The sequence below is a fragment of the Citrus clementina genome, unplaced genomic scaffold, assembly GCF_000493195.1.
Source record: "Citrus clementina cultivar Clemenules unplaced genomic scaffold, Citrus_clementina_v1.0 scaffold_3, whole genome shotgun sequence".
In the NCBI taxonomy this organism is placed as follows: Eukaryota; Viridiplantae; Streptophyta; class Magnoliopsida; order Sapindales; family Rutaceae; genus Citrus; species Citrus x clementina.
In genome coordinates, this window is record NW_006262339.1 from 11,393,918 (window position 1) to 11,421,909 (window position 27,992).

The window sequence follows — 27,992 nt, forward strand, 5'->3', positions numbered from 1 at the left end:
ATTCTAATTTTGTTAATTCGTAAGAATATATGAATGCATTAGAATTTTTTTTTTTTTCATACATCACCGTCTTTTCTGCTAGCAAAAAGGTATATGCCCGACTCATTTTTTAGCCATCAATCTTTTGTATTGCTCTTTTTTCTTTTCCCCCCATCCTAAGATATTAAAAGACAGTAATTATTACTCTTCTTGATAATTCGAACAAAAAGCATGTATAAAGAAGAGAAAAACGAAATAATAAAGTGCTTAAAAAGTGAAAAAAAAAAAAAAGAATCCTTGAAAGTGGCAAAGATGAATAGAATCTCTTCTTTCGTGCATAAAAGGTGAGAGAAGTGGTTATGTAAGTAACAATTATCAACAATCGGAATTCAACTATTTCATAATATGTGCTTAAACTTTCGGTAACAGAATCCAACTTTAATTTCGATCGCTTAACTCTGTACCAAGTATTAATTGTTACTTGACCTAAAAGTTTGATTAAATAAGCTGTTTAATTAAGAGATTTTTTAAACCAAATATTAGCTCTTTAAAAAAGAAGAAAAAAGTTGCAGTTGAATTCATCCTAAATGTTGTTTTGAATTATTGTTATTGTTGTTTCTTTTTTTTTTTTTTTTAAGAGTCGAAGTTAAGTAGTCAATCAAAAATGTTAAAAAGAGTCACTCGACCTCCTTCTTGTGAGAAATTTTTACTCTTGATGCAGTGAGTTCCACTTAACTTGGAAGATTTGTACTAACATATAAGTAATTAAGAACCTAGTATAAGTATTTAAAATAAATTATAATATTAGTTATTTTATTCATATCACTATGGTCCAACCGCCAAGAGTAAAGATGACGTTTGTTTTAAAGACAAATGATTGTCTCAATTTATCATAACTTTAATAATTAAATCATTGAATAGATTAAGATATCCTTTCTTCTTTGGCTAATGTTTCCAATTAATTGAATGGATGCTTCTTTATGTTATTCCATGATTCTCTAGGTACCGAAACAACAAGAGAGCTAAAGATATTGGATCAATTTTGTAAGACAACATTTATATTTTTAATTATTTTTTTATTTTTGATCTTGTGATTTAATTATAGTCATTTTTAGGAATTTTGATTTTCTAGTTCAACTATAGTCCTTTTTTTGTTTTTAATTTTAGTTACCATAAGGAAGTGGGTGTACCCCACTATAAATAGAAAGATGTTATTATTGTTTTATTCTATCTTTCAATTAATATTTTCAATCTCAAAAGTATCGATTGTTTCATCTTATAATGTCAAGTTGTTTAAATTAAAGTGACATTTAATCCTTATTTAGAAATTTTATAATCTCTAAAAGAAAATTCATTTTTTGATCATTAGGTTTAAGAGCTCGTCTCCAGAAAATGCAATAAAGAGGAAAGAACCACTAGCCTAAATTGTACGATTGTTTTTAATTATACTCATTCTTTTTCTTTGAATTGTTTTTTTTTTTTATCATAGTCTTTAAATCTTAAATTAATACCGCATTATTTCAATTTTTTTTTATTTCTTTTGAGGGGGGGAAAGCAGATTATTGTATGGGATGTGAATTGGCAACTGCACTTGTCCAGTTTTCCAGTGGATTGTTTTATTAGCTGACTTATTGCACTTCAATTTATTTGTTAATGGTATGGTATAAATAAAATAAATTAATAATCGTGAAAATAACATTGGCTTTTTGTTATGATTACAATGTGCGCAAGTCAAGTCAAGTCAAGATTCCAGCTGTAGTAGGAGTTGCCGAGGAAATTACAAAATAATTACTGCTAATGAATTGAAATTCTTTTTCTCCTCTCTTTCTTCAAAGTGAAACATTTAAACGGCTTTTTGCTTTCAAAAAGTCCCTTTACAGTAACCAAAATATAACCCAACAAAAATCATATAAAAGTTTTATAAGTAAAACCTTTTTTTCTAATTTAGTATCTTTAATCAGTTTAAATCATATAACTTTCATAAAAATTAGCTTTGCCTATATCTTTACTTTAGTTCTGAACTTTATAGCAAGTCGACGAAGTCGTAAATATGGTGCATGCAAGAAAATAATAGTGTCATAACAACTTTAATCTAAAAAAAAAAAACTTTCAGGTCCCTGAGTTTGAGCAAAACCATTAGTAATTAAAGACGTAATTTACATTTTTAATTTTCTCTTAAGGTAATCAAATTTGTTTGGTCCGGGCTCAGCGATATCTAATTCAGGACCTGAAGCTTTATTAGTAATTTGATAAAGAAAATCCATTTCACTCTAGCAAAAAATTATACCTTGCAAGAACCTTTATAGAGGCTCCATAGCTGAAATAATTATTAAGGCAAAAACATTTAATATGCATAAGTAATCCTAATTACACTAAATAGAAAACCTTCATGAATAAGTAATTTAATTAGATTTTCAATTATCATTTGTAAGTAATTTAATTAGATTTTCAAGCAACATTTGTAATCGTTAAGAGTAGAGCCCTAATTTTTTTCTTTTTTAAATATTACAATACAGTTGTAAGATGTAGAGACTCGAACCATTAATCTTAAGGATTATGTAATGAGATCAGATGTCAACCACCAGGTCAAGAAGTTATTGATACTAAAACTTTATTTTATTTTTTCTATTTTTCTAATACTGATACGTTACAATCATTCATACTCTACTATCAAATTTATCGTGGGGGAAAAAAAAGTCTAACCTCATGCCATTATGTAATAATTAATAGGGAAAAATGAGTCCCAACCCCAGCTAGCAGAACAAGGACCAGAACTCAAAACGTGTGCAGTTGAGGACACATGTTGGCTTTCACTTCTAGTTAAAAAAGCAAAAATTACAAATGATATCCTTAGTTGTAATTTTGTTAAAATGAGGAACTCAAATGTTAGTTACCCAAAAAGAATGATAGAAGAGGAAGAATAGAAGCGTTCAGTGTCTTTCATCTCTCTGCTTTTTACTAACAACAAAAGTACAAAACCCAATTCGCCAAGCTGCTGTGGGAGAAGTAGAGTACAGCTAATTCTCTGGATTTTGACTTCACACCAACCTCTCTATTTACACTCTCTCTCTCTCTCTCTCTCTCACTCTCTCATACTCCACCACCACCACCACCTCCTCCTTTTATAAAAACCCCACCTGCATTTTACATATTATTTCGCACTTCCACATATAATTTGATTAATTATATTGTATGCAAACCCTCCACATTCTCCTCGAAGACCCAGCCAAACAAAAAAGACTAACTGAGGTCATCGGTACTTGAAATCTGATGGGTTACGGCAGGCTCCAGCCCTCCTCCGACCCCGGGGGTTCTTCATTCCGCGAGGACCAACCCGGGCATGCCACGTCGGCGCCCCAGCCTTCTTCCCGCAGCAGGAAGAAGCTCATCCTCCTCTCCGTCCTCTCATTCGCATTAATCATCGCCTCCGCCGTCTCCGCCGTCCTCCTCGTGGGCCTCAAGACGAGTGCCGTGGGCCCCACCATCGGCCACAAGCCCACCCAGGCCATTTCCCGCACGTGCAGCAAGACCCTCTACCCGAACCTCTGCGTCAGCTCGCTCCTCAACTTCCCGGGCTCGCTCACCGCCTCCGAGCAGGACCTCGTCCACATTTCGTTCAACATGACGCTGCAGCACTTCAGCAGGGCCCTGTATTTCACCTCCGGTATCTCCTATCTCCAGATGGACCCGCACGTGCGCTCCGCATTCGACGACTGCCTCGAGCTCCTGGACGACTCCGTGGACGCGCTCTCACGCTCCCTCGGCTCCGTGCTGCTGCTACCCGGAGGCGATATTAATAAAAGAGAGGACGTGCTGACGTGGCTCAGCGCAGCGCTGACCAACCACGACACCTGTTCGGAGGGATTTGAGGAGTTGAACGGGCCGGTGAAGGATCAGGTTTCGGACAAGTTGAAGGACTTGTCCGAATTGGTGAGTAATTGCTTGGCGATTTTTTCGGCGGGTGGCGATAGCGACGACTTTTCGGGGGTGCCGATTCAGAACAGAAGGAGGAGGCTGTTGAGCTCGTCGGAGGAGGACGATACCTGGGGAGAAAATGACGACGATGATAATGTGCCGAGATGGGTGAGTAGGGAGACGAGAAGATTGTTGAGCTTGCCCGTGCCGCACATACAGGCCGATATAATCGTGTCAAAGGACGGTACCGGGACGGTCAAAACGATTGCGGAAGCGATTAAAAAGGCTCCTGAGAACAGTGATCGTCGGACGATTATTTACGTGAGGGCAGGAAGGTAAACTCACTAGAAAACTGGTAATAAAATCGATGTCGATTTAGTCAGTCAGTTAATTAATAAACCAAGTAATTCGGTACCAATCAATTTCTATCTGTCTCCGTCGACGCTCTCTTCGGTACGGCGTCTCTTTAATTTAATTTAATTTTTTATAATTTTAATTACGGAAACTTTTTTTCGGGTTCTAATAATGTTTGTGATTGCTTTTATTGACTAAATTATAGCAAATCATGATTACTATAATCATATGGTTTTCATAAATTATTTACGTGAACCAGTTTGCTTGTTACATGTCAGATAGATATCTAATTTTTCTTTGAAGCATTTGATTTTTTTTTTTTAATAATAAAAATTCTAGAAAGCGTAAAAAACAAATTATACTTATTATAAAGCTTGAATTTTTTTCAGGTACGAAGAGAGTAATTTGAAGGTGGGGAGGAAGAAAAGGAATTTGATGTTCATAGGAGACGGGAAGGGCAAAACAATAATAACAGGTGGAAGAAATGTTTTCGACAAGTTGACGACATTCCACACCGCATCATTTGGTAAATAAATTCCCATATTCAATATTCACCTTATCATCTCTTTTCTTTTCCTTTTTCTTTTATTTTTTATTTTTATTTTGGTATATATATATATATATATATATATATATTTTTGTTGGTCTTGTTTTCTTTTCTGCAATGAAACTATGAGCCATCACCATGCATGATGTGGAAATTGCATGTGTCATGTTTCTGTACACTACCATGCACCCAACTTGATTCGTGTTTTTATTTTTTATTTTTTGAATTTCTACATTCACGTATTTGATCAAAACTTATTTTTCTTTTTTCTAAATTTCACTTCACATGTTTCATTTTTTCTTAATTTTATCAAAATTTACTCCAAATTTTTAAGTTTACACCACATAATTAGATTCCAAAATTTTTATGTTTATGTCAGCAAAATTTCTTAATAACCACTAATCGTTTTCATGGATTTAACTTGAGAGAGTTTAGATATGAAGAGAATTTTGATTATAAAATAAGTTATAACTACTGTACCCTATAAAAATATAATAACTAATCACTATAAGATAGTAAAAAATTAATAAAATTTAATCATTCGGTGGTGCTTACTTACAACTGTGATTATATGATATATCCAAAAACATTCTGTAATCAGAGCCTTTGAACATTTTTCTTTTTTTTTTAAAAAAAAAAAAGAAAAGAATTATGTGAGTGGTTTTGCCTTTTGAACGAAATTGCTCTCCAAAACTTTCTATGTGCTTTTTGCCTTTGGTAACGGGGCATGAAAGCATAAGCATCCAAAGAAGATTGAAATCAAAGTAGAAAATTCCTGAAAAAGATGAGAGAGATCGTGAGAAGCCACGTAATTATCCGTAAACAAATTCAGAACGTCGCCACCGAGTCATTTTCCGTGCACCCTTTTTATCGTCTATCATGCTCACTGGGAAAGTTTATTGAGTCATTTCCTACTAAAGTATTGGATAATATTGTCTTAAACTCATCGATGGCTACAAATTAAAGAAAGAGAACAGCGTCACATTATTGGACGGTGGGTCACGCTTATCACTTGAATCCTTTGCCGTATTATTAACTATAATTAAAATAAAAAATAAAAAATAGCTATCAATTTTAATTTGTGCATCGTGCATAATCAACCAAATTATCATGACATGACACGTGTAACGATAATAATTTCGCAGCGGCGACTGGAGCTGGCTTTATCGCTCGGGACATGACGTTTGAGAACTTTGCGGGACCGGCGAAGCACCAAGCGGTGGCCCTCCGCGTCGGCGCCGACCACGCGGTGGTGTACCGCTGCAACGTAATCGGTTACCAAGACACCCTCTACGTGCACTCAAACCGGCAGTTCTACCGCGAGTGCGACATCTACGGCACCGTGGACTTCATCTTCGGGAACGCCGCCGTGGTCTTACAGAAATGCGCCATCTACGCTCGCAAGCCGATGGCCAATCAGAAGAACACCATCACGGCGCAGAACAGGAAAGACCCTAATCAGAACACGGGCATCTCAATCCACGACTGCAGCCTCTACGCCGCCCCCGATCTTCAGGCGTCCAAAGGCAGCATCCCCACGTACTTAGGCAGGCCGTGGAAGCTCTACTCGAGGGTTGTGTACATGCTAACGTACATGGGTGACCACATCCAACCCAGAGGCTGGCTTGAATGGAATGGAGACTTTGCACTGGATACTTTATACTACGGCGAGTACATGAACTCCGGCCCGGGTTCGGCCGTGGGTCACCGGGTGAGGTGGCCGGGTTACCGGGTTATAACGTCGGCGACGGAGGCAAGTAAATTCACTGTGTCGCAGTTTATCTACGGGTCGTCGTGGCTGCCGTCGACTGGGGTGGCTTTCTTGGGTGGGCTTTCGGTTTAAAGTGAATTTTAATTTAACTTTTAGTACGTATACTTATATTATATATAGGTGGGTCTCATGAGTGTTGAAGGATCAAATGGAATTTTACTTACTGCAAAGCACACACACACGGGGAGGTTAAATTCTAAATATTTCTTTCGCAATTGTATAATTTTCTGGTTTCATTTTTTTCGTCTTTATGTTGTAATAAGTAATAATAATATTTGTGACGGTCTTTAAAATGACATTCTAGATGTTGCAACTCTGTACATGGTGGTGGTGGATGGTTGGCGAATATTGGAGGTGTGGATGGATGATAAATTGATAATGATGATGTACGTAATAATGTATAAACAATGTGTTACGTCAATGAAATAGAATGGTAGGCTCAGAGTGAATGCATATAATAATATTGAAACGGTGTCGGTGGCGTTATTTGAGCTCCCTAAATGCTGACAACTAGAACGGGGACCCGCGTATTCTTTAAATTTGTTGGACATTAAAGCAAAAGGCCAAACAAACACCCTCGATTCCGCCCACCTGTTTTAAAAATACTTCAAATGCCCCTTTCTTTTTGACCTAATTGACGGGTGTGCTTTTAATTATACACCCAAGTTCACAGGTACGCTTTTAATTATATACCCAAGTCACTGTACAAGGACAAGTCATCGTACAAGGACAATTATTGTATGGTTTGGAAGACTTGGATGTATCTGTAAGTATGACAAAAAAATTACATCAATCGTCAGAAGACTTTAGCTCATGAGAGAATGCACTGTAAAATGGACTAATGAACGAATTAACTCAGAGAACCTAAGATATAAGGAGCTTTGTAGCGGTCTGAGAGTTTACGTGCAAAGATTTGGCAACCGATAAAGACGGCAAGTTACAGTCACACAGTAGAGCAGTGAGTGTAGTCAGTGACACGCTGTCAAGCGGTGGCACAATAAGTGTCCACTGAAAATCTAGATACATAGATTTATAATACTGCTGCCTAAAGGTTTATTATTGAGCATAACTCAAAAATTTACTCCTACTAATATATGGGGGAGAAATCGACCCCTCTTCCACATTTAATAAAAAAGAAGAGAGCCCCCACAAGGACTTAAACTGGTAGGGCACCTGCCTAGCTATCATTAGATTGCAAAGGCCGATGGCTTTCTATTCTATATATGTGCGTGATTGAAAATGGCTAAGAGTTAAAAGAAATGGTGCTACACATGTTTTTCACGAAGTGATTTCATTTTTGTTTTTTTTCCTGTTAACAGCACTATTTCATATTCACATTGACATTCCAAATTTATCAAAAGTTTGCCTCGTTTACGATATCATGACGATAAATTAATAGGATTAATCAATCCACCCATAAACGTGAAACTACGAACAGGAAAAAGGAAAATTTCAGATGCCCCGCCTTAGAGTACCTCTACTTCAGTGATTTGCAAATGACAGAAACCAAAAATTTGGAGCAAGTCAATTCATTTACCCCATTATATAAAATCCAATTTCATGGACAAAATATTCAACCTTAGTGACCAACAAACTACTTATAAGTGCTAGTACATGTTTTGTATTTTCTTGCGCTAAATGGTCAAATAAAATGTGCGAGTTTGGCCTCCCTATGAATTAGAGTTAGGCACACAGGAAATGGCCAGCAGTGAGCAGCCAGAGACAAATAGGCAATGCCAGCTATGGTGGGATGGGAATATGGAAAAATTGTCCTGTCAACTCAAGCTGCCGGGCTGCTCGTGTCGACATTTAATGCGTCACGTGTTTCTTGCTCCTTCAAAAGCTAACTTGATCTTCTCTATGTCCATCCGTTTGTTTCATGGGTGGAGTTATTTATTTGTGTATATTTCTTTTCCAAAAAATAGTAAATTGTATTAAAACGGTCAAAATAGACAATAATACATCATCGCCGCATCGGGCACAAATACAAGGCCACATTGAGTTCTATGACATCAATTTGGGACTCGTAGAAAATTGATTTGTTATGACTTCGTACACTCGAGCATTATGAGATCAGGCTTGCACAGATTATTTCGGTTCACATCGCGGTGCATATGCAGAGAGGCGTACTAACATGGAAAATAGTTCCAAGAAGGGAAGTTTTATAGAAACTCTTTAAACAAAGCAAAGTGCCAGTTTGCGGAGGGACTCAGAGCATCCTGCTGTATTTGTAAATTGTGTAATGCTTTAAGACAATTTTATTCAGACAATAAATACGCTAAAAGCAAGCTGCTTGTGAGATGAACGAAGAAAAGAGTTATAGTTGGTGAGCATGAATATAGCTCATGGCTTCTAAATATGAAGAAATTGATGTAATCTGATGCAATGTCATAAGGTGTTGCTGAAAACAGTAAAAGATTCGAGTGCTGCCAGCCTGCCCCGGTATGAGCTTCAAAAGGCATCTGAGTGCAAGGAAGCTTACTGACATAAGACACTAAAATAATAAATGCATTTCAAAGTGACGGCTTCTTTTCTTTTCCCTCAGTGCCAGCCTAGAGTATATGAATGCTATCAACAAAAGAATTAAGACCAAAGAGAAAAACATTCTTTAGCCATCCAACATTTGGAAAATAAATTGTGGGCAACTGAGACAACATTTAGAATGCAAAGAGAAAGCTCTTTTTTTTTTACTTTCAGAGACAATGCAAGCCGAGGGTTTATAAATGCCATCAATTACGAAGGAAGCTTAAAGGGACAAAACAATCTTAAGGCATTGAAAACAATCATGAGTTGAATATTGTAGCGGTGAAACCCCTATGCTCAGGTAAACGAGATGATAGAAGGGGATTCCAAGTTACTGAAATACCAAATGTTATCATCTGCCGTTCAAGAATCAGATGAAAAATGGTCTGCTTATCCAACGATGGACAAGACTTGACTTCGTGTTCTTTCTTGAAGTAATTGCTGGTGGCGAAAGATAAATGAGATGGTTGCTTAGTACGTAAGTTTTACCGTTTTTAGTGGGAAACCATACGTATTTATACCATGTCCTCTATTAGTTATCATTTCTTACAAAATAATCCAAATGTTTTTCTACAAGGAACAAACTTGACATTTCTGATTAATATGTTGAGAAGAAGACCCGTTATTTTTTTTTCTTTTTTGAAATAATCCAGTTTTTGTGTCTTTATTTTTTAGTTTTATTTAATATAATTCTTAATTGATATTACAATCCAGTCAACAAGACTTAAGATAGTCCATTCGAAACCAGCTTGAAAATCAACTCCCAATGTAGGAGGTATGAAAAAGTATGCCAAGCCTTGCACTAATATAATTTATCTAAAGTCCGACCAAAATTTTTTCCCACGAAAAAAAAAAATCCAAGGAAAAATTATATTTCCACAATCACAGCATCACACCAACAGACGACCTCAAGAATGAGGACGAAGAGTAGTCGAACCTCTGATATCCTTAAACCCAACCCATACTTAGAACAGTACCTAATGAAAAAGAAAAAAAAAAAAAACAAAGTAAAATTTCACTAACTACAAAATTTCAACTTTTAACTTTTTAATTAAATTTTGAGACATTCATCATATACCTAATATAGTATTTAATGATTCCAATTCATTCACCATTGAATTGAAATAAAGGACATTACCAGTTTCATGAAAAGTTCAACTGGTCACACATTACCATTCATTTCCCCCAGGCTTCAACATTCTGCAATATCTTTTTAATCTTAATGCTACAAATAGACATGCATTTCAATATTCACAAAACCGTTGTACTGAGAACAATTATAGACAATTAAGTGCCACCGAAAATAACTTGCATATCCACGAAACAATAGTAGGTCAGTGCTTAAAGGACGGGATAGCTGCGGGTACCGCATATGAACAAGGTTAGGCAAAGTGATGTTGAACAAGTTCAGCTAAATATGAAACCAAATAGAAATTGAAGACCGACAAATGATGAATGTGCACTACCGAATACCAACTATCATCAATGGCCAAGTGCAAGATATGCACATGTTATGCAATCACTCTACTTGGCCACCTTGTGGAGTTAGATCATCAAGATGACGATCCATGATCGATGCCACAGATTCAAGAAATCCATCCTCACTTGTTCCTGGGAGCACAGCATCTTGTGCTTCACAGACAATCTGTTCAATCACAGACTCATCTTTCAGCGTTTTCCTACACATGATGCAACCAATGTCAAAGGGAGTGAGTCCTCTCTCTACACCTTTCTTCAGGAGCATGGTGGAAATACGAAGAACCCGGGCACATTCAGGGGGTATGTCCCAACCATGAAACTTCAAAAGTTCAATATCCTTTTCAGCATCCAGTGCGTTGATGTAGTTAATGGTTTCAGGAGAGTAAGGCTGACGAGCTTGTGGCCAGTAGAGCCAGTCGAATGTGCAATCTTCAAACTGCAGTGAAAAGAAGCAAAGATCAGAAAATGATGGAATTAATGGCTGAGAAGTCCAATATCCAAGATCAAGTGATACCTACACTGCACAGGATAGTTTGTTGTCAAAGAATCAAACAGATCAATATGGATGGCTTGTCAAAAGGATAAATTTCTTGATGTATTGGCAAGAGTTTAAAAGTTTTTAAGATAAACTTCAAAAACCAAGCATAATTGTGCCATTAGATGTGTTAAGGACATCTGATCAAAGATAAGTGTTATGGCAGAATATCAGGAGAAATGGAGCTTAGAATTTGAAATTCTATGGCTAAGTCTATTCATTTATTTGTGCAGCACATTAACAGCATAACTCACACAAATAACAAACAATGTCTGACCATTAAGGCATCATGCATTTGCCTTTGTCAAACTGACAGTAAGGTTCCAAAAGTGTTGATAACAAAGTTGTTCCATAGCAATCGTCACAAAGACGTTTAACAGAAAACACTAACAAAGCTCTAATTCATACCATGAAACGTCATTCCAAAAAGAGTGTAATGACAATGAGCAGAGACAATTCAAACAGTATCAAGCATTATGGATAAAGAGGAAAAGAAAAAGGACATACACTATAGGGCAAGCAGTAACCATGGTCAATTGGAATAAGCTTGATCTGACCTCCTTCATCTTTGCTAACCAATATATTCCCAGCATGCCTATCTGTATTTGCCAACCTTATGTCCAAAACAGAGATCTTGTGCACCTCATCCACTGGGAATGCACGAGGGCCCATCTCCTCACAGCTTCCAACATTTTCCACAAACATCTGCAGTGATCCAATCTTAACATTCTCGAGATCATGTTTGTAGCCATTTGGATGATTGAATCCTTTGTGCAAGCACCTGACCATCACAGTAGGGGGAACCCCCGCAAAGCCCCTCTCCTCATCATGAAGAGAGTAAGTTGCATCCCTTGGATGATCCAAAATGTATGCTGCAACTTCCCTCAATGCTCCTTCTCCCGCTCGTGTGCCTTTCTTCAATCCTTCACCATCTACAGATATGGGCAACCCTCGTGGATTGTTCACAGACATTGGCTCCTCATCCATTGGCTTAAAGACAGAAATGTACTTCTGACCAGATGAATCTTGCATAAAATAAGCCCCTCCTGATCCCTCAGAGGAGGGAATGGGTTCGTTACCTCTCTCTAACCCATCAACAGTAGAGCTAATTAGCCTTTTGATCATTAATGGCAGTTTGAAATTGGACTCAACAATTAAAGGTTCCAAAAGTAAATCATTTTGTAACAGCTTCCTTTCTCTGATCTGATATCCCATGAATAGCGTCTCGAACTGGTGTTCTCCAACAACATCAGCCCCCTTTTCATTTAACTCTGTCGCCTCGATGGAGACTTCAAAATCTTTCTGAGCAGGTTTAGCCCTTACTTTAGCAGACTTTCGAACAAGCAAATGAATCACAGCTTCATTTCTTTTACATATATCAGTAATAAGTCTCTGATCCTCAAGTTCCTCACCATCACATATCAGTTCTTGATTCTTAAGATCAACAAACTCTCTTCCTTTTTTCGCAATCTGCTGCTTCACATAACCAACATTTCTACCCCTCTCAACATGAAACTCAAACACCTTCCCACATACGGTGGTCACAGTGATAGCTTGGAGATCTGAAAGTCTAAGCACTAAATGCAAAACATTACCATCAGCGAGCCCATAGTCCCTGACACGAGAATTGCTCCTAGCCAGTTCTCGTCCTTCAAAAACCAGTTTCTGCTTCTTCACAAAAAACCCATTATAACTCTGAATCCTCAATTTCACAGAGGCAATTGAATCTGACTCCATGACACGCATGGGAATCACAGAGCCACCAACACTCAGAAAGATCCAGATCGAGTCATTTGAAAGCTTCTCAGGTCGATGGGTGAAATTACCAGGAAAATTCAAAGACTCTTCAAGCACTGGACTGAGAGCTACACAGGCCATCGACATTGTTCCTCCTGAAGATCTAAAACCTGTCTAAATTATATTATTGTCCACCTAATGCATAGAACTTCTAACCTCCCTATATCCCAATCACAGAAGTTCAACAGCTTCCAAAATGTCAAATCCAAAACCCTAAGTCAATGAACTGTGAAAACTCTAAATTTGTACCTAAAAAACTAAACCCTAAAATGTTATAGGAAATCGGAAGTCATATTTAAACATAAACACACGAAATCTCAAGAGCAATGTAAGAAATCTTCCACGGTAACAAGATTTGTGTCACTTGTTGAAATCCTGGTAAAGGATTTCATTCCATGTTCAATATTGTGCACAATTTCTCCCAAAAGGCTAGGGTTTATGTAGCCTCTTCAAGACCAAATCCCTACAATAAACAAAAAATTTCGAAGATCAGAAACAACAAGACACACCACTATGTCCAACTTTTCAGAAACTAAATGCTTGATGAAAAAAAAATAATAAAGCTGCTCATTTTCTATTCAATTCTCTTCTTTTTTAAGTGAAAATAAGTTTTTTTTTTTTTTGTAGAGTAAAATGAATTATATTTCTAAATATAAAAGAAGATAACATGTAATTTGACCAAGCAAAACTGTTGAATAAGACTCGATTTAGGGTGACTTATTTAGGGAGACTTCTCAAAGCATAATATCCTGATTTTTGTAATTAATAATTTATTTAACAATTTCTCAGCAGTAACAAATAATCGAAATCTAAGCTTATTTCCATTAAATCATAAAAAATAACAGCGGATTCAAGCGATCAACAAAGATATATAAAAAAATCTTAATTATTCTATATACCAAACAGATTAGAACAATGTAGAATCTTTACAATCAAATCCAAAGGCAATAAAATATTAAAAATAAATTAAAATAAGAAAATACCTCGGAGGAGCTGAAATGAAGAACTGAAACTAAATGATCGAAAAGAGAAACATCGAAACGAATATGCGTGTGCTTCAAGAGTTTCGCTGAGCCTTTCTTCCCAAGTTTCCGAGAAATGAGAAATTTTCTCGAGAAACTTCAGCTTTGTGTAGAGAGAGAGAGAGAGAGAGAGAGAATATTAGTAACTGTCGGCGTTAACGTGTTGGTCTTACATGAATTAAATATATGGTGCTGGATTAGATTGACTTTCAATACTTTGACTCAAAGCTTGGAGGACAATTAACGGAGTTTTCAAGTGAACGTAACGGCCGTTAACCGCATCCAGATTCCAGATTGAATTTTACTTAACCGCATCCGGTTTAAAGCCCGGATCCGGATTCTGTAAAAAATCTAGAAAAGGATATCTTAATCTCAATGTCCAATACTTTTTAATTTTCAATTTTTAGCACGATGAATTTTTACCTTAGTATACTGGAAATTATCTCGATAAGTGAACAAAATAATTAACGAATTGAAAATTAGTTCAACAAATGAACAAAACAATTAACTTAATAAATCGGATCATTTTTTTTTTATTATTTTTTTGTGTGGTGCTTCCGAGTAAAATTCACATTTTTATTAATATGGGCGGATAAAATCTGGTATGAATAGTTCGAATCCAGGCCGGATCCGATTGTTTTTGGCTATCCCTATTCCCCTAGGTTCGCTTTTATAAAAGTTCTATTTATGTCTTCTTACGTAGAAGTTTTTTAAGGAATTTTAATTTTATTTATTTGTTTTTAAATTGAGCACTACTGATTTTTTTTTTCAAAATAGCATTTTCTTTTGTTTTATTAAAAAATTGAATACAAATCTTTATAGTGATAATGAATTGTATCCTAAAAAAATTTGAAAAGAAAAGAGTTTATAGTATTTTTTTTATTTACTTAATGAATAAGAAAAGCCGAAAAAAATTATAGTACATAAAAAATGTGTGTACACAATCCAATAAAATTACGACAAGTATTAAAAAAAAGTGCGCATGTTAGTCTTGTAAAGAATAATTCTAAAACCATAAACGCTTGAACAAACAATCTTGTATCAATTAATGTGACATAACTATATGATACTTATAATTTGATGATTCATAATATATTACGTCAATTTTACTTTGTAAAACATTATTTACCCCAAAACTACATATAAATTTTGTGAGCTATATATGCACAATGGAAAGGATCTATACTTTACCAGAAGCACAGTCCAAAATGACAATTCACAGGCTATATTTGATACCCACGCACGACGCAAGATGCATCATCAAGAAGTCATTCAAACGACAAGGCTGACATCCCAGATTTCATAAATGCAAGAGGAAACGTTAAAAGAATCAATTCACTTGAAGGAAAACCCGAGGCCAATAATCTTATCTAGTCTAAAAAAAATAACATCATCCTAAACAAGGGAGAAAAAAAAAGAGAGAGAGATTATTTCACAAAGTCCTTTCTATGAACTCCCAAATTCTCTCTTCCATATAAATTCTGTCCCTATGACGACGTGGCATGTGCCGTTCATCAGGGAAGATTAATATTTCATAAGGCTTTCTGGCTGCCACAAGTGCGTTGATAAGCCTTGCCGTGTGCCTAAAATGCACATTTTCGTCAATCATGCCATGCACCAGTAACAACTTCCCTTTCATCTTGTAAACATGGTGCATCACAGAGCTGTACTCGTAACCAACAGGATCCTCAGAAGGCAATCCCATGTACTTCTCGGTGTAAAATGTGTCGTATCCATCCCAGGATGTAACAGGGGCACCGGATACAGCACACTGGAAGACATCTGGAAACCTAGCAAGAGTAATTGCTGAGAGATAACCACCGTAGCTCCAGCCATACAAACCAATATGGCCAACTTTTGCCAGCCCTTGTTTGATGAGCCATTCAGCTCCAGTCAGCTGATCCTCAGCATCAATACGTCCACAATTGTGTTTGATAGAGGCTTCAAACTTCAAACCACGTCGAGCAGTTCCTCTGTTATCTAGCTGCAAACAGTGAGAAAAAGCAAAAAATATTCAATTGGTGAATATAACTTTTAACTATTTTACTTGTGCAGCAAATGAAATTCAAACAACACAAACAGAGAGGACGAATAAAAGTCTCATGAGTCAGCCGTAAACGTATGACAGTATCTGAAAAAGACTTAAGTTGACACCTAAAGTCATGCAGCCTCACTAGACATGTTCACAAATGCTCCATGTAGCAAAGGGTGCTTTCTCACATTTGTTCATTTAAAATCAGTGAGTAAATAAGAAGCAAGCAAAACGGTTTGCAATCAGAAAATGGGCTAAGAAATCTTGATTATTGTGGATAACGGTATTTTGTTTAAGGTGTCTAGGGAGGAACACAAACCTTCCACACCAAAATGCCTTTGCTTCGTAGATATTGTGCTCTCATGTCAACAGTATTTATCCAAGAATCACATACAAGCTGAACACATGGACCACCATAAACACTTATCAAGGTTTTGTATGGCGGAGGTCCATATCTTGATTCATCAGGTTTATATAAAGCACCATAGAGCACAGTCCCATCATTTGCCTGTATCTGAACTATCTCTGGAGGCTCAAGTTGAAGCCTTTTTATTCTAGGAACAGTTAATGGCTGCTCATACAGAGGCAGCACTAGACTTCCATCTTGCAAAGAGCAAAGTAAAATCCTTGGGGGAGAATCAAGGGAATCATGAAAATCAACAAAATTGCGCATATTATGATCAAGGACAGCAACGTGTTTTCCCTTCCCATTAGTTAGTTTCACTGGGGCCTCTAAAGTATGGTTCCAGTCTGGGTATAGTTTAGCACAATAAAGGTGTGACTCCAAAGGTCCATCTAGAGTTCCAGTGAAATACACTTGCCCCGAAGCCTCGTTAACACCAACAATTTGCTCAACCATCCAGTCACCTTCTGTGATCGGTCCTAAGCAAGTGCCATTAATATCATGCAGATAAAGATGTCTAAATCCAGTTTTCTCACTAGCCCAGATAAATCCTCCAGAATATTTTGTGACACCTTTATCTAGAGGTGTGAAACAGTCATGTAAATTAACCCATGAATCAAGTTCTTCCACCAATATAACTTTTCTTTGGCCTGTCTTGATATCAAACTTCAGTACCTTTAACTTGGTTTGAGACCTATTCAAAACCTGAGCTGTTAGAATATTACCATGCATCCAGTTGACTCTGGCCAAATATTCCTCGTCATAATTTTGATCAGTTCCCCCACATTGAAGATCCATCCAACTGACAGGACCTCCAGCAGCAGAGACTACACCTAGGCGAACTTTGACATTTGACGCTCCAGCGAAGGGATAAGCATGATCTTCCTGTGCCTCTGAACCAACTGAACTTTTACCTTGGTGCATAATTCTAAAACGGGGTATCTCAGAAGAATCAACTTGTGTAAAGGCAATAAACTTGCTGTCAAGTGACCACCAATACCCAGTCTTCCGATCCATTTCCTCCTGCAATCAGCAAAATTCAGAAAGCTTAGTACTTAATACACAACCAAAGAGAAACAATTAATCACCCTTGATCATAATTTTTAATTGCTTTCATCTTCCTAAAAGCAGCAATCTATCTGCAAGCAGGAAGTCATAGCATCAATTTTAAAATAAAAACTAATTAGAGCCCAGGAACAAATATATGGAAGGTAACTAGGTAAGAGATTCGAAGAGATCATCACCTGAGCTATATACTCTGCAAGGCCATGAGTCTGCAACACATGAAACGCTAGAGTCATATTCAAGACAACAGAATCATAAAATAATTATTATATGAGAACTTTAACTCATTTCATTCGCCAAAAGTCATAGCATAGACATCCTTAGAAAATCATGAGCTATAAGATTTGAAATACATAAAGCCACAAGAGCTTTAACAAATTGGTGACTCGCACTTGGCAACCTTTTATCCTGATCTTGCATAAATTTGGTACATAGGTTAAATTAATCAAAATCATATTTGAAGTTTTAATACAAGTTGATTACGTAGTTCCAGAAGACTCTGGGAGAATGCAGCCACTAGAAGGCCATGGCCAACTACTCAAGCTTGAAATGTATTCTTCTTAGCTCTTATGGCTATGTGTTATAATTATTCAATAAAGACTAAAGGGTATGAAGCACACATTGTACTTGGACCAGCCAATAAAAATCCGCCAGATTTAAAATTTGGAAAACTGATTAATTGAGATAATACAGATTGGTCAAATTATTAAAATGCATACATAGAGATTATCCTCTAATCTCTTTAAGACCGCAGATATTCCCCCTTGCAATTACTGATAAATTGGCACTTACCACCGTGTTTCCGTTAGCACCGTGTGTTAACTGTCTCTGTTCATTGATCAAGAGATTCAGCACATGCAACTCACAATCTCTAACAAAAGCAATCATAGTACCATCTGAGGACAGATGTGGATCAATGACTGGTGAGCACGATGAACTTGATAGCTTCAGCTCTGGTTTCGAACAAGAAAGATCCTGAAAATAAATCTGTGCAAAAAAAAAGGAAACAGAATCATCATGGTAACTGGATAACATATAACATTTGTGGCAATAACACGGGGGATGCAAACAATTGATTTCGAAGTTAAATGCTAACATATAGAAATTTACCTCATGAAAGGGTTCTACAAAACTAAAATAGTAATGTAAAAAATGACTGTCGTAAAGCAGTGATTCAACAATTATTACAATATAATGGATTTGAACTAACCCCATCAGGCAAAGGAACCATGATTATTTTCTTCTTCGAGCTGGTCTTCACCCATTCATATCGCGTAACTCCCAACCCACGCTCCCTTAACCTTTCCCTCCTTAATTTCTCTTCTGGTGATATATTATTCTCGTCAAGCCCACCATCTGGAGGGCTAAAAACCAATTCTTGCTTGCAAGTCTTGGGATCAAAAGAAAAGACCTTCCTACTCAAGGAGTGATCTGGACTTAACAAGTAAGTTATTAGATTATCATCAGGACTAAAACCAATTGAAGTTGGCGCGACATATCCGGGCAATGGCGATTGTACTATCTCTTCGAGAGAGAAGAGAACACAGTCATCAATAGTTTGTGGGGCGGTGTTGTCCGTCAAAGGCATATCGCAAGAAGAAGGTGATCTTAATCGCTTCAAACTCCTCTTTTCCTCACTCTCATCAACTGATTGCATTACAGATGAACCCACTAACTGGTATTGACCAAAATCACAACCCAATACAAACCTAATACATGCCACAACAACAGCAAAGTGAAAAAATATATTTGCTCATATAAACCAATACAAATACATACACCAAACCAATAAAGATGTTATATTTTGTGTAGTTAATAGTGCATAAATCAAGAATCTAATACAATACTAAATAAGGCTGCATTCTAACACATACATTTTATTTCATTTTCCCACAATTTCTCAGCCAGCAAACTCCAAAAGTTAACTTCAAAGTCACAATTATCCATGAATAACACTAGAACTAATACAAAAATTTAATTACCAGCTAAGAATTAACTCCAGAAATCAGTTCCTGGACAAAGTTCTTGAAAACAAAATCCATTGGATCCTGTCAGAGCAACAAATTCAAACAAATTTCAGCTTTCGAATAAAGCAGATTGAAAAAGATAGAAATTCTATATATGTTTTTTTTTTTTCTTGATAAAGGGTATGTGGATTCGAATATCACCTGCTCAAGAATTTGATTAGGTAACTCTAAAGTTAAGAAAAAAAATTAAATTAAAAAAGTATACATATTTGATACAGCTTATAGATTTGGATTCCTGGGATAATCTATTTCTGTATTAAGAATCAGAATCGGAATCAGATTCTATGGATCGAATCTAATGGAAGTGAAGTACTCTGTTTTTGTTGTTTATTTTGCTGTGGAAACCGGAAAGTATGGGAAGAAAACTGGGGGCTTGTGTTTGCGTCATTTTATACATAATCTGTTGAATGTAGAGGCTGTCATCGTTGCACGCGCGAGTAACTCGCGTGAAGCTGGAGTGCTACATGTCTTGATGTTACTCTTGCCTACTCAGCTAATCGGGTCATCTTGCGTGTGGCTATCATTGTTGTTTCCACTTATGTTCAGGTGTGCACGTGGCCTGGATACTTATTGATTGATCTGTCCTACACATTTAATTATGGTTATTATTTTTTTTAATATTAATTATAATTTTTTTTAATGGAATATTAATTATAATTAGTTTCTTACCTGATCAATAATACTTTGAATTGTATTTAGTCTATCCAATCATTTTGAATACTTTTGGAATAAAAAATTTAGGATGTATATCATTATTTTTTGTTATTAGAGTAATGCTACACATCTCAAATTTTTTATCTCAAAAAATTATCTCAAATGATGTATCATTAATTGAGTGATTGGTGAGATAATACAATTAATTCACTTAGATAATTATCAACCACTCAATTAATGTTTACTAAATTATGTTGCACACATCCTATCTTCGTAATTATGGTGTTATTAAATTACATTATAATATAATTTACATTAACTTAAAAAGGATAATTAGTGACCTAAAAGTAATTTAGTTTATTTTATTTTTAGGTCACTAATTACAACTTATTGATTGATGTAAGTTACATCATAATATAACTTAATAAGGTTCTCGTAAATAACAATTTGGATGGCTGCTTATGATATGAAAATAAAATTTATGGTTCATTTAATTTTATTTCTAATAAAGTATTTAAATTATTTTTATAAAGTGTTTGAATACCATCAAATATGTCTATCAAGACCTAAAACTCAACCAATGCTTGCTAAGATCTGCTTCAATGTATCCAAGTTAAAATCAAGTTCAGAAATATGGTTCATATATGTGAAGACTTGAAATTCGATCTAATATCTTTTTAGAATTATCTCTATGTATTAAAGTTTAACACATAAATCTAAAACTAAATAAAATAATATATATATATATGAATAGACTTAAACTTTTGAACTGAAGAATGAAATAAGTGTCCACTAACTCAAGTAAAGAATTGCGGTAGATCGCACAACAGTTTTAACATTAAAACAAATCAATTTTAAGAATTTCACTTCACCTCTACGAATATCAAGAATTAGTTTACTAACCCACAATATTATTATATTTAATAACTTTTTTTAATATGCATTTCAAAAGAATTTTTCTAAAAAGAATATTTATAATTTTTTTTGAAGTTCGAACACTTTTTATGTTTAAACACAATTTTTATAAAATATTAAAACATGAAGTTCTCTATTTTCCCGTAAATGATTAAAATAATAACAATGATGGGTATCGTAAGAGTTCTTCAACTGCAGGTCATTTTCATTTAAAAAAAAAAAAAAACCTGCAAGTCAATTTCTTTATGTTCGCGATGGCTCAATCGCACTAAAGGCGCGCGGGTTTCGAACACGCGTCAATTTGTAGCAAAATTCACTTACTATTTATGTGAAAATAAAAGAAAAAATTCAATTAGCAGAATCATTCTTATCATTGAGAAATATATATATATAAAACAAGTAAAGACAAATGAAGAGAATGCTCGGTGACACTGAGAGGCAACCATTGTTGGCTATGCTGATTCACTCTCCGAACGCCACGTGTCACGCATCTCTTGTGTCAACGAGAGTAACATGGCTTTTGGGCCTTTGGCAGGGTCATCATCCTATCGTGTAGGTGTTATTGTTTAATGTGCACACGAGCAGGAACTAATTGACCACTCAGAGACTGCCACGTACATGACAACTTCACTGTCGAACTTGGGCCTCTCAATTTGAACGATTGCTTTGCTTGCTCCAGTCCATGGCTCATTTTGTCACCAATCCAATTGGATAATTATGAACATAAACAATTGTTTTTTCGGGAACATGATTTGGGTACAACTTTTAGTAAAACAAAGTAATCGAATTCCTTAAGATAATGACATTGAAACTGAAGAATCAAAAAGGCATATATGATAATGGGAGGCGAATGCTTACACCTATAAATTACCCAAGCCAATCTTTCAAGATTAGGATGCCTTTCCGGAAAGCCACGTTATCAAAGGGCTATTCTTCTAACACTCACCCATTTTTCTGCAGCTAATCAACTTGAGTTTCCCCCAAAACAAACTATACAAAAATTGTTTCTAGCAGCATAGTTTGCCCAAAATCACAGAGGGAGAAAAAAAAAATCCATTTATTAAACAAACAAGGATTGAACTACAAATATACCTCTTCTTGGTACCTTATCAAAATGGAAATTTCTCATGCTATGACCAGATTAACCTAAACAAATCTTGCCAGTTGATTTGTACCGGCCACTTGTTATGAGAACGAATAAAGGTTGCTAAACAGGGCAGCTGGGCGAACACATCTTGCCAGTTGGTTATGCTTGAGGGCGCCGTAAACTTGAGTTCTAAGCTGGATTTTCTGTTGCCCCTGTATAAAAAATCAAGCAAAGTTGAAAGCCAAAGGTCTCCTGTAGCAATGTCATTGATAATGCCACCGAGGAGAAAGGAGGTTGATGCCCGGTAGATTTGTTATGAGCCTACATTTCTGAGTCTTCAACTTCAGAACTTAAAACAAAGCTGGGAAATGCCAAGGTTATATCCCTGTAAAACAGAAATGGCTCCTTAAGATTAATCCTAGGTAAGCAAGTTTTCAAAGAAATGGCCTAAAAGCAATAAAATTCCGTCACAAGAATTTGGTAAATCACCAAACCACATTTGAAATTATTCACGTTCAAACTTATGATTTCTAGTGTGCTGGAGAGTGTATAATTTTAATTTTTAATAAGTGAACAGATGCACAATCGATGTAATACTCACTTTAAATATGGAAGAGTCATGTTCTTTATCAGAGATGGATTCTTCTTCACAAACTCTTTCCACTCTTCTGGGTCAATTTTTCCATCACCATTTGTATCAGCATCACTGAAGCTCTGTGTAATGCACAAAAAAATTCAGAAATTTTGGGCCAAATAATCACGAAAGAGCATAATTTATAAGTTTGAGTTATCTGCACCTTATCCACAATAGTTTCGATCACATCATCTGAAAGTATAAGATCCGATTCATGCAGAAGTGCCAAAACCATCTCCTTTAACTGTCAGGTGCTATCAAATTATAAGCATATTTTGCTGAATGCACATTTCGAGATGCATTGGAGCACCCCTAACAAACTATTATAAAAGATCTTGAAATATGCTGGAGAAAAACATAATCAAAGTAATTGCAACACTTACCTCCTCCCGCTCAATAAACCCAGTTTGTCTTAAATCATACAATCTGAAAGCAACTGGAAAAAGATTTTTGCCAACTTAGTAGATAATAATGCACTCAGTGGCAACAAAAGCATGGTAATATTATAAGCAGAAATATGTGTAAGGATTCTATTGAGAGAAATTGATCTTACAAGCAATTTTGTCCTCCACAAGTGCATGAGGATGGAAGACACCCAATGATCGAACAAATTCCCCAAACTCGATAACCCCATTGCGTTTCAAGTCAAAAAGATCGAAAATCTACAATATTGCCAAAACAATCAAGTAACTTAGAAACAGAAGTAACGCCAGGGAAGAACATGGCAGCATTTATAATGCTAAAATTACAACACGGTCTTCAAGTCATAGAACTAGAATTTTATAACATCTTATAACAGAGGGAACAACTTAGAATCATCACATTATGGTTACAACTACTTTTGGAGTTCTGATTATAAGTCATCAGCTCAATACGATACATCTAACCGGCTGAAACATGAAAAGTGACAAAATTACATCTAATTGCATGCCTGCCAAGCCAGCAAATGAAAATCAATATTAGGAGCCAGCACTACTCACTCTGTCAGCGAAGAGATTCTTCTTATTTTTGTTCCTAAAGAGGGCAAGTTGGAATTCTTCCTGCTCCGAGAATAGCATAGAGTTAGCTAGTCTTAAAAGATGAACTCATTAAAATGTCACAATAATTGTATATTACATTATAATAAGTTAAAATCATGTCGCGTCCAATAACCATCAAGCTATCAAAACTAACAGAGGTGAATTTATACTTCAGTTCAAAACCAACAATAGGAAATATACCTTGTGAATAATCCCATCATCAAAAATTGAACTGCTTAATTTCTTAAAAAGCTCATATAAGGCTTCTACTTCACAAACAGTAACTGCAAAAATGAGAAACATGACGTTATTTCCAATAATGAGTGTAATTAAAAATCCGTAGCTGATTCTAAACAATAGATGTCCAGGTTCATCTTTAGCAGTATACTAACAACTGAAAGTGGACAAGCTAAACACTATTAGGTTTCACTACTTAAAATATTATTAACCCAGGTTCTACATTAACTACGATGCTGATGACTTTGGGACTATTTCTAATAAACATCCACATCATTCATAAACTCAATCATCCCCAATTAGGGCATTCCAGAGCCTGCAAAACCATAAATATGCTCACAAACATCCATTACGTCACATGTTCTAGAAAACTTTAAGTTTGTTATTTTCCCACAGGAAAATCGAATCTTGAACATATTCCATTATCCAAGAAATTCTATTCACTATTTTACTTTTAGAGAATTATTTCAAGGTGCAGGTGTTTTGATCCATGCCATTCTAACTTTCAGAAAATAAATTCCTTATTATCACTTTAAAAGCACAAAACAATGGATTCCTAGAGACAGACAATGAAAATTGTGACATGGATCCATAAGCAACACAAATGCAAGATAAATGATTAAGCACAGATAAAATAAGTATAAATAGTAGCAGGAATTGTACAGGAGCAGGATGATGACTGACAAGGTGTTTCAGCAGCAAGAACAGTAGGCTCCTCGTAGCCTGGTGTTTGTTTAGTTTTCTTTGTCAAGACGCAACCCATGAGAAGAGAGCATAAATCAACGATAAAACATTATGACAATCAACAGTACCTGAAAAGCTCCTCCTGCCAGTATCAAAGAGAAATGTATACTCTGTCGGCAATAGTTTACTTCACACAACTGGTTCTCAAAATATCACAAAAGCATTTTATGTACATCCCACAATAGTGTTTGGTGTTTATGTTATTAAAGAAAGTAGTAGATGAGCTAATTCATGACCGCTGCCTTGATGTCTGATAAAAATTTTTAACGTTGAGACCAAAGCAACACAATGGGCAAGATCAACCTGATTGTTGTAGGGAATGATCTTGGTAAATGCTTCAATGTTACATGACACATAATTTCAGACCTACTGCTTACCCATATGATATATCAATGAATTCAAGAAAGCAAATGTATATTGAAGTCAAGTGGATAAAGCCCAGGACTAATAACTACACAAACATATATAAGTAATGATGACTAAAAGCATCGACTATATTTGAATGATTAAACTAGCAAATGAATGATTAGTATGATCATGCAGTCCTACATGTCAATAATGTTTCAATGGACTAACTGCAATTCATGACCTTTTTACAAATATACACTAGTTCACTCAGTAGCTGCAATTCACACGGCATGGAGATGAAGGGGCCAAGGCTGGGGAACAACCTTTTTATTTTGGTCAAAGCTATACAAGAACTAAAGACTAATTAGAGGTAAAGAAACGATTGCATCCAGAATTTCAGCTCTAGCACAAGCAATTTGCATCCCACATAAACACTCTAAAGGTCAATAGGACATCCAGTTCTGATGATAACAAAACTTCTACAATATAATGTGAAGACGGCTCGGTTAGCCTTCCGAAATAACCTGCTTGAATTATACTAATCCACTCATCTAAATAGACATGTGAATAAATTACTCATTTTAAGAAGAAAAGACACCAAGAAAGGGAGTGCAATATACAGTAAAACATCTCTATATTCATATTGTTAGGACCAACTAATTTTATTATTATAAGGAGGTTAGAACTTAGGGTTTAGTTCAAAAATTATTATTTTGACTTGGTTATTTTTAGTGTAAGTAATATAGAGGTAAATACATTAATTATTAATTAATAGAGCATGTCAATTTCATTAAGCTCTAAACACATTTGAAAAGTTAGAAATATTTTGGTTTCAAAAAGTGTTCATATTAGTGAGTTATTATGTACCTACAAGTTAAAAAATGTGATAACTCTAAAGAATAAATCATTATCTCAAACAACTGTAGAAGAAATATTTTATTTCATGTTAAACCTTTAACGTAACGTATAAATTTTTGTAATATGCAAAAATTTTTGTAATATGCAAATAATTATTACTATGTGAAGGCAAGTTACTTATGACAGAATCTAGAAAACTTATTATTATGTGGAATTCATTCTTTTTTACAATTAGCTCAAATTGGAACTAGAATTTGTTATCACTTCGTGGAGATTATGCTTAAAACCACTTGCAATTAATCAACTATGGCCTTGGGCCTCCAGTTACACCACACATCCAGTAGGACCATCCAACAAATTAATCAGCAACTTGAAAGTTGTGTTTCGTATTCAAAGGCATAAATACAAAGAAGTGGTGGAAAATGCAGAAAGTTCCAACATTGAAGAATTTGAAAATAATTAAAACCCTAATACCAACAAAGCCTTATGCAAGCAGATCGACCATCAGTGATTAATCCAAAAAATATTTGATACTCAAGGGCTGAAGCTGCCAGTCAAGCTCAAGATCCAATCAATTGCAATAAAAAATTCCATCAACCCCCAACCACAAAATTTTTAAAAAAAAAAAAAAACTTAACAATGAAAAGATCAATTTAATAGAGACCAAATTTGAGTCCATCCTGTAATTTAATAACACAAGTGGTAAAGTTTAAGGATCCTTTCTTACGTCATAAAAATTTGAAGCTTATACCACCAAAATCGAGTGATGATACCGTAATCCAGAAAGGGCCAAACCAAGATTGTCAAAGGTCAATCCAATAAAGATGGCTTCTAAGACATTAACATCAACAAACTTTTTCCAGCACAAAATTACATTTTTGGGTGGACCACAGACCTATGACAACTGTATGGCTTAGTCAAAATGATCTAGTCACATTTATTGACACAGCAGCGCATTTCTATTTTCTTTCCCCTTGCCCTTGGTTTCTCACCAACCAAACACAATTACACATAACCTTGGTCAAAATGTAACTATTTGATGCATATCCTCAAGAAAAATTGCTTTAAATACAAATTCAACAAGATATCTGTTAAACATTGTTATTTGTAGTCAACTAAAATTTCATCATTAACAACAGCAATCACTCATTATCAAAATATTAGAGATAGGATAGAAATGAAATATTTCTGACCTTTGAAAGTATACAGAAACATAAAAACCCATCTCCCCAGTTTGGTTACCAAGAAAATACCAACCCTTTCTATTAAAAACTTAGAATTTTGAGTTCTTGAGATGCAAAAACGTCTCCTTTCTTTCCCCAAACTTTCTCAGTCATCAAAAAAGAAAATTTGACGCGACCCCACGTAAAGGAAAAGGCAAAAACAATAAACTTTCATAGTTGGCAAGATTTAAAAAAGAAAAAAAAAACTCACTTTCATCAGCAACACAAATGCTAACTCAACGGCAAAGAAGACAATGCAAGAAAGGGAAAGAAATATGATCAACATTAAGCACTACAACGGTGTGCCAAAAGTAAAGAAAGAACTCACCTGATAGCCGAAAGCTTGTCTGTATAACTTCTTCTTCTTCTTCTTCTTGTGGTTTGTACATATGAGATAGAGTTTTCTGCTGTTTGTTTGTATTCAGAGCTATTATTAGAATTCAACGTTAAAATCGATTTTGGCTTTGGTCTATTTATAACGGCACCGTGTTTGGCTTTTGCTTTCGGGGCTCGTTTGGTTGTTGGATTAAAACTCCTCCTTGTATTAAATTTTTATAAATCCACGTTTGGTAGATAAAAAATTACAGTAAGATTGTATTAATAGCCCAAGCTAACGCGGTTACGCGGCAACTGCCGCTCGCTTTTTTTTTCCCCATTTGCTTTTGACTTTTGATCTTTCTTGTTCAGTCGTCACCGCTGTCCCCACCGTATCTGCCGTGTACACCCCTTTATGCGTACCATTTATTTTCCCTTTTTTGGTAAATACAATGGAATAATTTGTCGAAATTCTCTTTTTACAACTCAGATCCTTTCTAGATACAAAA

General features: G+C 35.6%; 4 protein-coding genes across 6 annotated transcripts; 1 reads left to right on the forward strand and 3 right to left on the reverse strand.

Moving 5' to 3' along the window:
- Positions 1 to 2,920: 2,920 nt before the first annotated feature.
- LOC18047568 (probable pectinesterase/pectinesterase inhibitor 61) lies at positions 2,921 to 6,871 on the forward strand. The gene is made up of 3 exons (XM_006441017.2): positions 2,921 to 4,229; positions 4,638 to 4,774; positions 5,941 to 6,871. Exons 1-3 carry the CDS (start codon positions 3,250 to 3,252, stop codon positions 6,636 to 6,638), a joined length of 1,815 nt encoding a protein of 604 aa, XP_006441080.1. The 5' UTR covers positions 2,921 to 3,249; the 3' UTR covers positions 6,639 to 6,871.
- A 3,468-nt stretch (positions 6,872 to 10,339) lies between these two features.
- Positions 10,340 to 14,082, reverse strand: LOC18047569 (phosphatidylinositol 4-kinase gamma 3). Its single transcript, XM_006441018.2, has 3 exons — positions 13,884 to 14,082; positions 11,611 to 13,363; positions 10,340 to 11,004 (listed from the first exon to the last, which is right to left on the reverse strand). The coding sequence occupies exons 2-3, from the start codon at positions 12,985 to 12,987 to the stop codon at positions 10,609 to 10,611; spliced, it is 1,773 nt and encodes a 590-aa protein (XP_006441081.1). The 5' UTR covers positions 12,988 to 13,363; positions 13,884 to 14,082; the 3' UTR covers positions 10,340 to 10,608.
- Positions 14,083 to 15,190: 1,108 nt separating this feature from the next.
- On the reverse strand, positions 15,191 to 19,809 carry LOC18047570 (dipeptidyl aminopeptidase 4). Of its 2 annotated transcripts, XM_006441019.2 has the most exons (7): positions 19,591 to 19,809; positions 19,405 to 19,470; positions 18,633 to 19,131; positions 18,215 to 18,409; positions 17,602 to 17,631; positions 16,274 to 17,380; positions 15,191 to 15,906 (listed from the first exon to the last, which is right to left on the reverse strand). In XM_006441019.2, exons 3-7 carry the CDS (start codon positions 19,077 to 19,079, stop codon positions 15,355 to 15,357), a joined length of 2,331 nt encoding a protein of 776 aa, XP_006441082.1. In that variant the 5' UTR covers positions 19,080 to 19,131; positions 19,405 to 19,470; positions 19,591 to 19,809; the 3' UTR covers positions 15,191 to 15,354. The 2 variants fall into 2 exon arrangements, with proteins under 2 accessions (XP_006441082.1, XP_024044009.1); XM_024188241.1 differs by lacking the exons at positions 19,405 to 19,470; positions 19,591 to 19,809 and having other exon boundaries at positions 18,633 to 19,396.
- Positions 19,810 to 22,055: 2,246 nt separating this feature from the next.
- On the reverse strand, positions 22,056 to 27,722 carry LOC18047571 (calcineurin B-like protein 7). 2 transcript variants are annotated; one of them, XM_006441021.2, is made up of 9 exons: positions 27,497 to 27,722; positions 24,680 to 24,821; positions 23,960 to 24,042; positions 23,720 to 23,779; positions 23,293 to 23,401; positions 23,123 to 23,175; positions 22,903 to 22,983; positions 22,707 to 22,819; positions 22,056 to 22,490 (listed from the first exon to the last, which is right to left on the reverse strand). In XM_006441021.2, exons 2-9 carry the CDS (start codon positions 24,756 to 24,758, stop codon positions 22,427 to 22,429), a joined length of 642 nt encoding a protein of 213 aa, XP_006441084.1. In that variant the 5' UTR covers positions 24,759 to 24,821; positions 27,497 to 27,722; the 3' UTR covers positions 22,056 to 22,426. The 2 variants fall into 2 exon arrangements, with proteins under 2 accessions (XP_006441084.1, XP_006441085.1); XM_006441022.2 differs by having other exon boundaries at positions 24,659 to 24,821.
- Positions 27,723 to 27,992: the final 270 nt, after the last annotated feature.

Excerpts from the sequence above, each read along its gene's own strand:
- LOC18047568 (XM_006441017.2), top strand. The coding sequence starts at position 3,250 with ATGGGTTACGGCAGGCTCCAGCCCTCCTCCGACCCCGGGGGTTCTTCA. Across the intron at positions 4,230-4,637 it reads ATTTACGTGAGGGCAGGAAG|GTACGAAGAGAGTAATTTGA; the intron begins GTAAACTCACTA and ends AATTTTTTTCAG. Across the intron at positions 4,775-5,940 it reads ATTCCACACCGCATCATTTG|CGGCGACTGGAGCTGGCTTT; the intron begins GTAAATAAATTC and ends ATAATTTCGCAG.
- LOC18047569 (XM_006441018.2), bottom strand. The coding sequence starts at position 12,987 with ATGTCGATGGCCTGTGTAGCTCTCAGTCCAGTGCTTGAAGAGTCTTTG. Across the intron at positions 11,005-11,610 it reads GTTACTGCTTGCCCTATAGT|TTTGAAGATTGCACATTCGA; the intron begins GTATGTCCTTTT and ends TTTTCACTGCAG.
- LOC18047570 (XM_006441019.2), bottom strand. The coding sequence starts at position 19,079 with ATGCAATCAGTTGATGAGAGTGAGGAAAAGAGGAGTTTGAAGCGATTA. Across the intron at positions 17,632-18,214 it reads GTGCTAACGGAAACACGGTG|ACTCATGGCCTTGCAGAGTA; the intron begins GTAAGTGCCAAT and ends CATGTGTTGCAG. Across the intron at positions 15,907-16,273 it reads AAGGCATTTTGGTGTGGAAG|CTAGATAACAGAGGAACTGC; the intron begins GTTTGTGTTCCT and ends CACTGTTTGCAG.
- LOC18047571 (XM_006441022.2), bottom strand. The coding sequence starts at position 24,758 with ATGGGTTGCGTCTTGACAAAGAAAACTAAACAAACACCAGGCTACGAG. Across the intron at positions 23,402-23,719 it reads AGAATCTCTTCGCTGACAGA|ATTTTCGATCTTTTTGACTT; the intron begins GTGAGTAGTGCT and ends GCAATATTGTAG. Across the intron at positions 22,491-22,706 it reads ATGACTCTTCCATATTTAAA|GGATATAACCTTGGCATTTC; the intron begins GTGAGTATTACA and ends TCTGTTTTACAG.